General features: G+C 57.5%; 1 protein-coding gene across 7 annotated transcripts in view; it reads left to right on the forward strand.

Annotated features, from left to right (window-relative positions):
- Positions 1-13,934, forward strand: part of BCL9L (BCL9 like) — a 28,891-nt gene that overhangs the window by 11,244 nt on the left and 3,713 nt on the right. For 3 of the 7 annotated variants that reach the window (XM_019716294.2, XM_019716293.2, XM_074335349.1), the window contains 7 exons: positions 4,739-4,840; positions 6,098-6,483; positions 7,162-7,281; positions 10,207-10,417; positions 10,679-10,763; positions 10,866-13,158; positions 13,599-13,880. In XM_019716294.2, coding sequence (XP_019571853.1) covers positions 4,815-4,840; positions 6,098-6,483; positions 7,162-7,281; positions 10,207-10,417; positions 10,679-10,763; positions 10,866-13,158; positions 13,599-13,880 — 3,403 coding nt within the window. In that variant the 5' untranslated portion in view covers positions 4,739-4,814. Of the gene's footprint in view, positions 1-4,738; positions 4,841-6,097; positions 6,484-7,161; positions 7,282-7,314; positions 7,500-10,206; positions 10,418-10,678; positions 10,764-10,865; positions 13,159-13,598; positions 13,881-13,934 lie in introns of those variants that run through there. The other 4 variants (XM_019716296.2, XM_074335348.1, XM_019716299.2 and 1 more) reach the window with 4 other exon arrangements.

Genomic DNA, 13,934 nt, shown 5'->3' on the forward strand with positions numbered 1-13,934 from the left:
GGCTGGGGGGCAGGGGACCCAGCCTGTCATTGCTCTCACAATCCCCTAAACCCTTCTTGCCTGAGGGTGCCAGGACTGACACCAGAAACCCCATTTGGCCTTCCTGTCTTCCCTGCAGGAGGATCACAGGCATACATCCTGTCTCATCAGCCCCCACCCCCACCCCGTCCTGGCCCACATGCCCCTGCTTCCTGTAGGGTCATGGCAGTCTGAATGTCAACGTGGGCAGAGCTGAGGGCCCTCCAGGTGCTGCTGGTGCCAAGAGTTTGGGCTAGGCAGGCGAGGTGAGGGGGCTGGGAGGGTTTCTCTGCTGCTGGCAGTACCTAGGGGAGAGAGCAGAGCAGCCAGCAGGCAGCATTGGGTGAGGTCCCGCCCGTGGTGCACTCTGGCTGGGCTGTGCCAGCAGTCTGCCCGCACTCCACTCCCACAATGGCCCCATTGTTCCCAGCCCGCCTGGCAGTTTAAAGGAGGTTCCTAGGCCACCCTTAACCCCCATCCCCCAAAGAGGGGCCAGATTAACCCGTTGAAAGACAGAGGCCAGGTAAAGGTCCACAGGTTGCTACTGTGCCCATTCCTCCCTTCTGGGAATCCGGGCTTGGGAAGTCACCTTCTACCCATGTTTACCCAGCTGCAGGGCATCTCTAGAGATTGGGGTCTCCCACAGGGTAGGGAGTAGCACCTAGACCCTTTCTCACTCCCACTGTGATGCAGGTGCCAGGGGGCAGGAAGTGCCAATGGGATGGCAGGCGGAGACTAGATATATTTGGGCTGGTGGGGCTAATTCCAGCCACCACCGCCTGCCCTGCTGGCTCCTGAGCTCCTTTCCTTCCTGTGAAACCAGAGCTGGGTTGGGCCTAACTCAGGATTTCGGTGGATTTAAAGAGGCAGCACCATCCCTGCCAGTCTGGCTTCCTCTCCCCCTCCCCAGGTAAGGTCTGGGGCAGAGAGAGGACTGGAGTGCTTCTTGCTCCTCCCTTGCCCTGGGCTAACTCCTGGCCTTTGCTCCTGTTGGGGTACCAGGCTTTTGGCACTCCTCTCTCCCAGAGCTTTGGGCGGGTGGGGTGGGCGGGGGTGGGCTGTGGTTTCCTGTACTGGCTGTTTGTGCCTGGCCCAGAGTGCCAGCCGCCTGCCTGGGCTTCCTGCCCTGTCTTGTTTCCTTGTGCCCCCCCACCCCACTCCCCTTCCCCCCCCACCCCTGTGGGAGGGAGCAGCCAGGGATTGGGCAGCAGACTGACTTTGGGGGCACCTCATTGCCAGGGCATGACTACTTCCCAAGGCCACACTGGCATGGCTGAAGGAGCCAAGTGAGGTGACTTCAGGCTTATCTAGGCAATGCCACTTGTCCCCGTAACCTCCAGAGGCACAGTGGGCACCAGAATGGGTAGAATCCCCTGCCAAAACATCCTGTTCAAAGACCCCAGACTAGAAACGTCTGGGGCCAGGAGTTTCCATGTCCCTGCAGGGCTGGGGGTTGCCTGACATTACCCTGGGGCTGCAGGTGGGGTTGGGCTGGAAACTCCCAGACAAAAATGGTTGATTTGCATGGTCTCCTTTGGCAGGAGGTGGGGGGAAGTGGGGAGAGCTGCTAGGAACCAGGGCAAGGGGAAGGCCCCTTGAGCCTGGAAGTCCCCACATAGAGGGTCCCAGAGCAATACCTTGGTCCTTGAGCAGATTTCCTGCTGGGCTATGAATCCTTGACCTCCTCACCGGCCTGAGTCACTACCTCAGGAAAAGGAAATGACCTGGGTGGTAGAGGAGTTTCTAGGGACCAAGGAGTCCCGACACTCAGAAAAAAGGGGACTCCGGACCTTGTTGTCTTAGGAGCTGCATCTCCTTAAGCCAAAGGCCAAGTATCCCATCCTGTTGCTCCCTGCAGGGCCCTGTCCTTTCAACCATCACAGGGTGTCTTAGCAGCCCATTTCCTCTCTAGAGGTGTTTGCCCACTCCATGTGGGAGCATGGACCCTCTAAACAGTTTTCTCACTGACTCTTGTGGGCCTGCTGGAGAACCAGAGGCTCCCAAGAGGGTGGGGTGGGGAGCTGGAAACAGTCAGGTTGCCACAGGTGTGTGAATGTTCCCTGTACTTGTGGCAGTTGTGTTGAGCAAGGAGCTGGAGGCCCTGGGCATCCATGGAAGCTTTCCTGGTATCCTGCCCCAGCCAGGGTCAGGCCCTGCTCCCCCGCCCGCCCAAGTTGCACAGGAAGGGCAAAAGATCTGCTCTTTGTCTCAACAGCCTCCTGGGTTCCATTCTCATGAGTATGCTCTTGGCCTTTCACTCAGGTGACTTGCACCTGCTGCATATTTGTGATCATGGCTCCACTCCCCACCCTACCCCCTAAGAGGCAGCCACAGTAGAGTGTTCCCAGAGCCCCATCCTTTTCCTTTCACCCATCTCAAGGGCGCCTGGACTGGTGCTGGGAAGCCCACTTCACTCATTGTTTATTTAAAAACTGCACCCACCAGGACCAGCCCTCCTGCCTTCCATCCCCTGAGGCCTCCCAGGCCTTTTCTGGGACAGTTTGTAAGGAGGAGGGGGTCCCTGGGAGCTGGGCAGACTCCTGAGGAGTAAAAGGGGGGAGGTGTGAGATGGGAAAGTCCTGACTCATCCGTGCTTGACTCAGCACGCCCAATGGTTGGGTGGGAGCAAGGGGTGGAGCCCTAGTGGAGGGCAACTCCGGGATTCTTCTGGGGTGGAGTCTTGCCTGACGGGACTTTGAAGAGGACTAGTTTTCTAAACAGCCCCTTCCCAAATTATTACAGGTCCCAATATTTGAAGCTGTAAATACAGGAGGTAGTAGTGGCCCTTGCCCTGCTCCTGCACCCCACAGGGGGCTGATCCCAGTGCTTGGCATGTGGGAAGCCCACCTATCTGGTACAGGCTCAGATGAGCAGTCGTGACTCAGAGGCGGAGGACACTGCAGTGTAGGGGAAACACCGCAGGAAAGGGTCGTGGTGCTGCCCGGTACTGGTCATGTGACTCAGGGACATGTCTCTTCCTTTTTCCAGACCTGTTTCCTCATAGTGAAATGGAGATAATAAAACTACCTATCTCCTGGTAGGTGCTAGGTAGCTTTGACGATTAGTGAAGTGAAGGTGGGAGCCTGAGACCTATGTCAGCCATAGGCCTGCCCCTTAGCCCAGTGCCACCTCCAGCCCTTCCCTGCCATCTCTAAAGCCCCTGTGGTGATGCAGTAGATGGGGGCTAGCAGCAGGCTGCTTCCCAGCCAGGCCCTGGACTTTGAAACCTTCCCCTGAGGCACCTCCCTCCAGAGACCGTGCTGGAATTAGGGAGGCCAATGTGCCCTGGGGTTAAGTTAGGGTTAGACTTACAGGGTCACAGGTGGGGCCCCTTCACCCTGAGGTCCCAGCCCAGCCTCCAGCAGCCAGGCAGGAAGCTGCGGGGGAGTGTGCCCCTGTGTCTGTCTGGGCCTGTCACCTGGACAAAGCTCCAGTCTCAAGACTCCTCCCCTCCCCCCATCCCTTACCGGGATCGCCTGGGGGAGGTGGGGGCAGGGCAGGGGGCGGTAGGGTGAGGCTTCTGTATTTCTCTAAGCCTTGTTTGTTGGTGCTGTAGCTATGGCTTTGTGTGTGTTTCTCTGACTACTAGGCTCAACTTTCTATGGCTCTCTTGTGGCCGGGCCTCAGTCTTTTCATCTGTTCAATGAGTCGGCACGCGCACTCACTCGCTGCGCTCCGGCAGCCTGGGTGTCTGCGGGCCGCAGGCTGTTTCCGTGGCTCCTGGCTTGGGCCGGCGCCTCCCGCGCCCTCCAGCACACCTCCGCTGGCTCGGCGTGGGCGCGCCTGTAGCTTCCTGGGCTCCGTGCGTGTCTTTGTTTCCCGGTCCACGTGTGAGCTGTGAGTGTGTGTGAGTCAGAGTTCGGGTACTGGTGGCTCTCGGAGACCCTGCCTGGCAGCACCGCGCGCTAAGCCGAACCCGGGCCCCGTCGTGGGGCGCCCAGCCTTAGCGGCCTTGGACAGTGTGTTTGTCCGTGCGGCGCGTGCGGGGCCCGGAGGGGAGCTGCAGTCCTGTCCGCCTCCCGCTCTCTCGCCTGCTGGCTTGCTTGCTCTGCCTCTCTGCTCTGGCTCAGCCGAGGGGGGCGGGGTGGGGTGCTGGGGAGGGGGCGGGGAGGGGAGGCTCCTGCATTCTTGCGGTCGGGGAGGAATCTGAGCCAGCGTTACTGGTCTCCAGAAGAGCCCAGCTGCAGCCCCGGGGCCCCGCCAGGCCTCTCGCTGCCGGTCCGGGCCTGCTGGGATGGGCACGGGCTAGGCCTCGAGCTGGGGGCGGAGCAGGGCTCCCATCCCCGGCTCCCAACACGCTGGGGGTGTCCGGGGCGGGGTGTAGCGCGTGGGGTGGTGGTGTTGGGTGTGAGGGGTTCCCCACCCGGGGTGAGGGGCGTGCCTGGGAGCGGGAGTCCCCTAGGGAGCCAGGACAGACCTCATGGCCACCCCACATGGGCACCTTTGCAACCTATCCTTTTAGTGCATTCTGCCTTTGCGGCCCGGGGGTGGGGATGGGGGCTTGCTAGAGACTGCAAGCTCCCTGAGGGTAAAGTGCAGGAGGACTGGGATAGGACCGGCCTCTAGAATTGAGACCCCACCTAGTAGTCCATTCTTTCCGTCCCCACCCTACCCTATCCAGTTCCATAGTCCCAGGGCTCTTGGGTCCTCCCTTCTCCCCTCCCCTTCTTACACCCCCTCCCCAAGTCACAAGTTTTCTCTTTGGGGCTTGTTGCTGCAGTCCGTGCTCCAGTACCGAGTACCTGGCTGGGCCCTGGGCACGCACAGGGGCCGTAGCCCCACTGTGTGTGGGAGCCATGAGGATCCTGGCTAACAAGACAAGGTGTGTGGGTGTTGTGGAGGGTGGGATGTGTGTGTGGAGTGCGGGGAAGGGAAGGGCCCAGTGGTGATGGGGCTGAGCTGTACTGGCTTGGAGAGTGAGCCTCCCTGGGCACCTGGCTTCCAGGTCACCAGTGGGCCCAAGGGGGGTCAGAATGGGAAGGCCTGCCCAGAGGCAGGAGCCCAAAGCCTTAGTGCCAGGGCCCTGGGGACAGAGGGGAATGTCAATCAGCGAAGCCTGCTGTTCTAGTCCCTTCTAGCCCTTTCCTCTTAAAAAAGGTTTGAGCAGAACCCTTACCCCCTACTCCACTGTAGGGTCCAGTGGTGCCCTCTGGCCTTAGTCTAGCTGGGGGTGGGAGCTAGAGGGAAGGGGCTGTGCCTTCCTTCCTCCCCTTTCCCAGGAGAAGCCTGCAGACAGGGCCAGGCGGCAGCAGCAGGACAGCAGAGCTGAAATAAATCTGAGCTGGTATGGAATGAGGGGGGATAAATATCCTCTCCTGCGATGTGATCTTTCCAGCGGCTATTAATAGGTCTCCGGGGAGGGGAGGGGGTGTGGGGAGCGGGCTGGATCTTAAAGGGACCGCAGCTTAGGCTGCAGAAATCCTTGTCTTCGAGCTGCACTCCAGTCTGTTCCACACACCACTCCCCTCCCCCTTTCCTCCTGCTTGTGCCTGCCCGCCAGGCCTGCCTGCCAACCCTCTTCAGGCTTTCCCCCTCCTGCTCTGGGGAGCTGTCTGGACCAGTGGGTACCACTCTGGTGTGCTTTTCTCCAGGTCCCCAGGGGAATGGGATTGGGGCATGAGCAGTGACCCTCAGGTCCAGTGTCCCTTCCTTGCTGGTGTGGGACACATGGAAGTTGAGGTTTGAGACCTTGGCATCTGAAGACAGCAAATCCTAGAAGAGAGGATGCTTAGGTGTTGGTCAGGTGCTAGTGGAAGTCGGGGCATTGCCATGGAGGCTTGCAGCTTGATGGATGCTGGGGCTGGGGCTGTGGGTGGATTCTGCCAATGAAAGGCCCTGGTTTTCATTTGAATTGTGGGGGCTGGGGGTGGAGGGGTTTGCCCATCTTCACTCGCCAACGTGAAGGGTATCTGCCCTTGTCTGAGAAGCCATGGAAGGAGGTAGGGAATAGCTGGTGGTCTTAAGATGCTCAGCCCCTACTTCCCCTACCATTAGGTGAGGCAGGATGGGGCAACTTAAAATCAAGGCATGTTAAAAGTCCCTAGCAAGATTAACTTTTTATGTCTCTCCCACCTCCCAGGTTACCCCACCCCAGGAGGAGAGAAGCTCCAGGGAGCCCTCCACTGTCCCCCCGTGGCCACTGCCCCCCTGCCCCAGCCAAGCCAATGCACCCAGAAAATAAGGTGACCAATCATGGCAAGACAGGGAATGGTGGGGCCCAATCCCAGCACCAGAATGTGAACCAAGGACCCACCTGCAACCTGGGCTCGAAGGGCGTGGGGGCGGGGAACCATGGGGCCAAGGCCAACCAGATCTCACCTAGCAACTCAAATCTGAAGAACACCCAGGCAGGGGTGCCCCCTTTCAGCTCACTCAAAGGCAAAGTGAAGAGGGAGCGGAGCGTGTCTGTTGACTCCGGAGAGCAGCGAGAGTCTGGGACCCCATCCTTGGATTCAGAGGCCAAAGGTACCCCATTTCCTGATCCCCAAGATCCCACCATATTCCACAGTCCAACGCCCAAACTTGCTGGGAGACCATCTTTCTGTCTCCCTTGCCTAATCCTCATCCCCTGCTCCTCTCCTGCATTTACGCAGGGGCACCTTTCTCTTACCCCTGTTATACCCACCAACCTGGTTGTTCTCTCAGGATTGGTGTTGGCCAGGGTGGAGATTTATCATCCTTAGGTGCCACCCATGGAGGGGCCACACACAGTGATGGGGTTTCTGGTCAGTCTTATTCTTCTGCTTTCCCACCAGAGCCCCCAGAGGGGAAGAGGGAGGTGCTCTGGGTGAGGAGCAGACCCACACATCTCAGGAACCTCCTGGTATCTGGGCTGGTGGGAGCTGCTGAGCAGGCACTGGCCTGGAAGAGTAGCAGCAGCCCCCCCCCATTCCTAATTAGAACCAGTTGTGGTTGGGGATTATGCTGTGCTTGGTGCTGGTTGGGGGAGGGGAGACAGCAGGGCGGTAGAGAAATCAGAACCAAATGGTGTTGTGGTGGGGGCCAAGGGCTGGCTAAGTGCCCACCATATCCTGGGCAGTACCCTCTGGGGTGGGGCATCTGGGAGAATGGGCCTGGATGTGGGAGGACAGGTACTCTGGACACTCACTCTGACCCCTGCCTTCCTCTGTCCTGCCTGGGCAGAGGTGGCACCCCGGAGTAAGCGACGGTGTGTGCTGGAGCGGAAGCAGCCATACAGCGGGGATGAATGGTGCTCAGGACCAGACAGCGAGGAGGAGGACAAGCCCATTGGGGCCGCCCACAGTGAGTGCTTATCAATGCCAGGGTGCTGTGGTCCATGGCTGCCCTGAGGGAGCCTCCCTCTCTTCACCTAGGGCTTTAGAAGACAACCTGAGCAAAGAGCAAGGGTCAGGAGCCCAGGCTCCTTCTCTCCTATCCCCCCTCGCGGACTCTGTCCCACTCTGCACTGTGACAGCTCTGCCCCTGCCTCCCAGGTGCTCAGTGGCCCCCTCTTCCTAGCGGTGAGTGAACCTTGGGTGGCCTCTCTTGGCTTTGCCACCTTTACCTCCTTCCATGAATTCCCGGCCTATGCTGCCACCTACTGGTCAGTGGAGAGAGGGCATCACTGGGAGCAGGACAGGTGGGCTGGCTCTGTGATGCTAAGCCTGGGTGTGAGCTGACACTGGCTGTGTCTCTGGTGTCCTTCCCTAACCTCTAATTGAATCCTGGCAAGTACCTAGAGTGCTTCACCAGTACGAAGTGTGGGTGTGAGTGGATGCCCACTCCTCATTCTTTTATTGTTCAGAATTTATTTGGGCCTGATGGGGCCCCCTGCCTTGGAAATACCCATACAAATTTATTTGGTGCTTTCCCTCAAAGTTTACAGCTGATTGGTGGGGAGAAATAGTTTAATGCATAAGAAGCTAGCCAGAGAATGTCAAATTGTTCACTTGTTGAAGGCGAGGACTTAGAAGGAAGAAAAAAAAACATGCTGGCCACTTTGCTACTTTGTGGTATTTAGGCCTTACAACAGCGCTGTGAGGTAGGTGTTATTATGATGCCTATTGCAGAGGAGGAAACAGACTTAAAAAATCTTCATAAAATAAGCAGACCATGTGTATGGAGTACATGGGATCAAATACTGAAGCTACTGCAGCTGGCTGCGATTTTAAAGGTCATCTGGCCCTAGGTTCCCCCCAAGGGACTGACTGGCGGTTCGTGAGCCCCTGGCTGAACCCATCACTGACAGATGGGAGTAGTCACTATCTCTAAGGACCGACCCCACCCCACCCCACCCCATTCAGTTTTTTGATATTAGACTGCACCATTGTAGAAACATTGGAAGACACATGGAAATACAAAGGAGATATTGGTAACATTCTATGCCCAATACCAAGGCAACCACTGTTACTACTTTAGTTGTACTGCCGTTAGATTCTTTTTTTTTTTTTTTCATTTTTATTGAGGAATATTGGGGAACAGTATGTTTTTCCAGGACCCATCAGCTCCATGTCAAGTCGTTGTTTTCAATCTAATTGTTGGGGGCGGGGGAGGGCACAGCTCAGCTCCAAATCAAGTTGTTTTCAGTCTAGTCTTGGAGGATGCAGCTCACTGGCCCATGTGGGAATCGAACTGGCGACCCTGGTGTTATGAGCACTGTGCTCTAACCACTGAGCGAACTGGCTGTCCTGCCATTAGATTCTTGAAGAGTTCTTAATAGGCAGGCAATGTAATGTAGAGGTTAATAGCACAGACCCTTCAAGCATACCACCTTGGTTTATATTCCATGTTTCCATGAATTATTTGTGTAAATTGGGAAAAGGGCCTCAGTTTCTTCATATGTAAAAATATTTCCCTCAGCGTTAGTATGAGGAATAAATGAGGAATACATATAACATACTTAGAACAGTGTTAGCTTTTATTATTGTTATTAATGTACTAGAAAGTTCCTTATTGAAATAAATCCTGCCTCCCTCCCCATAACTTGTATCCCCGAGTCCTAGTTCAGTATTCTGAGTACACCCCTCCCTCTTCCCCAGGATAGCCTTCACACATTGAACTTGGTTCTCAAGTCCTACCCTCCACAAACTTTTGGCTCTGTTATTCTGTATAAAGTTGGAGAGACAGGGTCCAGACCAGGGCTCCTATGAGGTAGGACTGTTAGAGAAGGTTTATCCAAGGAGAGGAACTTAACACTGGGCCTGTGGGAAAGTGGCTGGTGCCCTGCTTCAAGGGAGGCAACTTCATGAAGTTGGCCTTGTACAAACTGAGAGTGCTGTAATTTCCCGTGTGCAGGCTGGGCACTTCAACTTGTTTTTCCTGGCATGGGAATGGGTCCACTCACTCACCTAGACTCATTAATGACCAATTGTAGATCTTTTCTAGGCTGGGACTTAGAGTCAAGTTTGTGATTGTGGAACAAAGCTTCTCTTGGTGGCTAGTCCACCCTGGGAGTGCACCTATGATGTCAGCCTTTTCTCTGTTTTCCCAATGATTTTTCAGTTTGTGATTTGGTTCTAAACTCCTATAAAAATATAGAAGTTCTTTGACCTGCCCCCTGTGCAGGGTGGGAGTTAGTGTTTCCATTTTATAGATGAAGAAACTGAGGCTTAGTGGAATGAAGTGTCTTGCTCATAAGATCACACAGTTAGTGGTGGGGCTAGCATGAAAAACCATCCATTGTTTGAATCATCAATGTGTGCAACCTCTTTGCTTTCTCCTCTCACCTGTCAGTGTGTGTGCACACGTATGCAGACGGTAGCATGAGAGGCCAGAACTGGGCTAAGAGCAGGCTTTACACTGACTGTCTTTACTCACCCTGGGAGAGTAACTTCATCCCTCTGAGGCTGTTTCCTCACTGGTAAAGTAAAGAGTATGACAGCTTCTTCCTAGGGATGTGGTGGTTAGATGGAATCACATCCATAATTATCCATCAGAATCCCAGGCACATGGGAGCCTGTTTGTAAGCGTCACACTTTTCCTCTCTCTCTGCTCCACATGGTCCCCACAATTTCCATCCTGGTTAAAGACTAGTCTAGGGTAAGTTAAGTATGGGACCCATTCTAGTGAAAACACCAGAGTGTGGCAACAAATGACCTGTGGGCACCAGCTGTAAAACAGTGAGCCTCTGTCTCTGGACATCTCTGGTATGGGGCAATGAGGGTGCCAGCTGGTTCTTCCTTCTAAATCTGGGCTGCTTACCCTCTTTCCTTCTCTTCTCTCGTGCAGATTGTAATGTAGCAGATCCAGCCATGGCGGCCCCACAGCTGGGTCCTGGCCAAGCCGCCCAACTCCCCCTCAGTGAGAGCAGTACACCAGGCCCTCCGCATGGACCCCAGCCAGGCCTTCGGCCTGATGCCCCCGGGGGCGGGGGCGGGGGTGTTCCTGGAAAGACTCCCTCACAGTTCGTGTATGTCTTCACCACCCACCTGGCCAACACGTAAGTGCTTCAGGGCAGACCAATCCTCTCCATATACCCAGCACCCCTTAGCCTGGAGGCCTGAGTGAGTGCCTACAGGGGTCCTGGGTTGGTAAAGTGGAGGGTATGACACCTTCCTCCTAGGGAGGTGGTGGTTAGATGGAATCACATTTATAATTATCCCTCAGAATGCCAGGCACATGGGAGCCTGTTTGTAAGGGTGAGGGGAAGGGCTCACTCCTGCCTACCTCTCTGAGCTATTTGTGCTTGACCCCTCTTCAGGGCTGCAGAGGCGGTGCTGCAGGGTCGGGCCGACTCCATCCTCGCCTACCACCAGCAGAATGTGCCCCGGGCCAAGCTTGACCAGGTGAGTGTGGTACCTGGCCCTGGCGTGGCATATCCCTGAACAGCCAGATTGGCTGGTGGCGTCCCCTTACCTATCTCATGCTCTGCCTTTATCCTCTTGCAGGCCCCCAAAGTGCCGCCTACCCCAGAACCACTACCCCTGAGCACACCATCAGCAGGCACCCCACAGGCCCAGCCACCTTCACTGCCGCCACCGCCACCCCCAGCCCCTGGCAGTGTCCCTCCTGCTCTGCCTTCTGAGGGGCCTCCTGAGGACACCAGTCAGGACCTGACACCCAACTCAGTGGGAGCTGCCAGCACGGGTGGTGGGACTGGGGGTACCCACCCTAACACCCCTACAGCTGCTACCAACAACAACCCACTGCCTCCTGGAGGAGACCCCAGCAGTGCCCCTGGCCCTGCCCTACTAGGGGAGGCCGCCCCCACAGGAAATGGGCAGCGGAGCCTGTTGGGCTCAGAGGGCCTGTCCAAGGAGCAGCTGGAGCATCGGGAGCGTTCCCTCCAGACACTTCGAGACATTGAGCGGCTGTTGCTCCGCAGCGGGGAGACTGAGCCCTTCCTCAAGGGACCCCCGGGAGGAGCAGGTGAGGGGGGACCACCAGCACAAGCCCCTTCTGCCCCCCAGCAGCCACCCACGGCCCCTCCCAGTGGGCTGAAGAAGTATGAGGAGCCCTTACAGTCCATGATTTCGCAGACACAGAGCCTAGGGGGCCCCCCGCTGGAGCATGAAGTGCCTGGGCACCCCCCGGGTGGGGACATGGGGCAGCAGATGAACATGATGATGCAGAGGCTGGGCCAGGATAGCCTGACGCCTGAGCAGGTGGCCTGGCGCAAGCTGCAGGAAGAGTACTACGAGGAGAAACGACGGAAAGAGGAGCAGATTGGGCTGCATGGGGGCCGCCCTCTGCAGGACATGATGGGCATGGGGGGCATGATGGTGAGGGGGCCCCCACCTCCCTACCACAGCAAGCCAGGGGATCAGTGGCCACCTGGAATGGGTGCACAGCTGCGGGGGCCCATGGATGTCCAAGATCCCATGCAGCTCCGGGGTGGACCACCTTTCCCCGGCCCCCGTTTCCCAGGCAACCAGATGCAACGGGTGCCTGGGTTTGGGGGCATGCAAGGCCTGCCCATGGAGGTGCCCGTGAATGCCATGCAGAGGCCTGTGAGGCCGGGTATGGGCTGGACCGAAGACTTGCCCCCCATAGGGGGACCCAGCAATTTTGCCCAGAACGCTGTGCCCTACCCAGGTGGGCAGAGTGAAGCTGAAAGATTCATGACCCCTCGGGTTCGCGAGGAACTGCTGCGGCACCAGCTGCTGGAAAAGCGGTCTCTGGGCATGCAGCGCCCCCTGGGCATGGCTGGTGGCAGTGGCATGGGGCAGGGTGTGGAGATGGAGCGGATGATGCAGGCGCACCGGCAGATGGATCCAGCCATGTTCCCCGGACAGATGGCTGGTGGCGAGGGCCTGGCAGGCACTCCCATGGGCATGGAGTTTGGCGGAGGCCGGGGCCTTCTGAGCCCCACCATGGGGCAGTCTGGGCTGAGGGAGGTGGACCCACCCATGGGGCCAGGCAACCTCAACATGAACATGAATGTGAACATGAACATGAACATGAACCTGAATGTGCAGATGACCCCACAGCAGCAGATGCTGATGTCACAGAAGATGCGGAGCCCTGGGGATATGATGGGGCCACAGGGCCTCAGTCCTGAGGACATGGCCCGAGTGCGGGCTCAGAACAGCAGTGGCATGATGGGCGGCCCGCAGAAGATGCTGATGCCTTCGCAGTTTCCCAACCAGGGCCAGCAGGGATTCTCGGGGGGCCAGGGAGCCTACCAAGCCCTGCCCCAGGACATGGGCAATACCCAAGACATGTTCAGCCCTGACCAGAGCTCAATGCCCTTAGGCAATGTGGGCACCACTCGACTCAGTCACATGCCTCTGCCCGCTGCATCCAATCCTCCCGGGTCTGTGCATTCAGCCCCAAATCGGGGGCTGGGCAGACGGCCTTCGGACCTCACCATCAGTATTAATCAGATGGCCTCACCTGGCATGGGGCACCTGAAGTCGCCCACCCTTAGCCAAGTGCATTCACCCCTGGTCACATCGCCCACCGCCAACCTGAAGTCACCCCAGACTCCCTCACAGATGGTGCCCTTACCTTCGGCCAACCCATCAGGACCTCTCAAGTCACCCCAGGTCCTCAGCTCCTCTCTCAGTGTCCGTTCGCCCACTGGCTCTCCCAGCAGGCTCAAGTCTCCCTCCATGGCGGTGCCTTCTCCAGGCTGGGTTGCCTCTCCCAAGACAGCCATGCCCAGCCCTGGGGTCCCCCAGAACAAGCAGCCGCCTCTCAACATGAATTCTTCTACTACCTTGGGCAACATGGAGCAAGGTGAGTCAGCTGGGCCAGGCAAGTGGGCACTGGACTCTGAAACTGGGAGTCTCTCAGGTGGTGTGTTCATGCTGGGGCAGGGGCGTGATTTAAGGCATCTACTGGGGCCTAGAGGTGGATGGCTCTGCTTGGGGGCAGATGTTAGCAGCTGTGTATGGGCTTTCACAGGAGCACATGTTACTCTCCCAGGCATTTTGAGGGATCTTCCCCACTGCCCAGGGCCCTGAGGCTGCAGAAACTGAAGAAAAATGAACTGTAGTGATAATGGGGGGCAGGGGGCAGGTCTGTGTTCAGTGAGACATCTGAATAGAGGTAGGTGTGCCTGGAGGAGGCAGGTGGAGATTTGGGAGCTGACCTCTCCTGAACCCCCAATGTGAACAGCCAGATTCATTTCCCCTCCCCAGTCACCCCCTGGTCTTTCTATCTCCCCGCTTCTGTAGGTGCCCTCCCGCCTAGCGGTCCCCGGAGCAGCTCCTCAGCGCCTCCCGCCAACCCTCCCAGCGGCCTCATGAACCCCAGCCTGCCATTCACTTCCTCCCCAGACCCCACGCCTTCCCAGAACCCTCTGTCATTGATGATGTCCCAGATGTCTAAGTATGCCATGCCCAGCTCCACCCCGCTCTACCACAATGCCATCAAGACCATCGCCACCTCAGATGACGAGCTGCTGCCCGACCGGCCCCTGCTACCCCCGCCACCACCTCCGCAGGGCTCCGGGCCAGGTGCGGGAACAGGAAGGGGGCCACAGGGAGAAGAGCTGATGTCGGCACTGGGGG

This window comes from Rhinolophus sinicus, linkage group LG06 (assembly GCF_036562045.2).
Source record: "Rhinolophus sinicus isolate RSC01 linkage group LG06, ASM3656204v1, whole genome shotgun sequence".
NCBI classification, from domain to species: domain Eukaryota; kingdom Metazoa; phylum Chordata; class Mammalia; order Chiroptera; family Rhinolophidae; genus Rhinolophus; species Rhinolophus sinicus.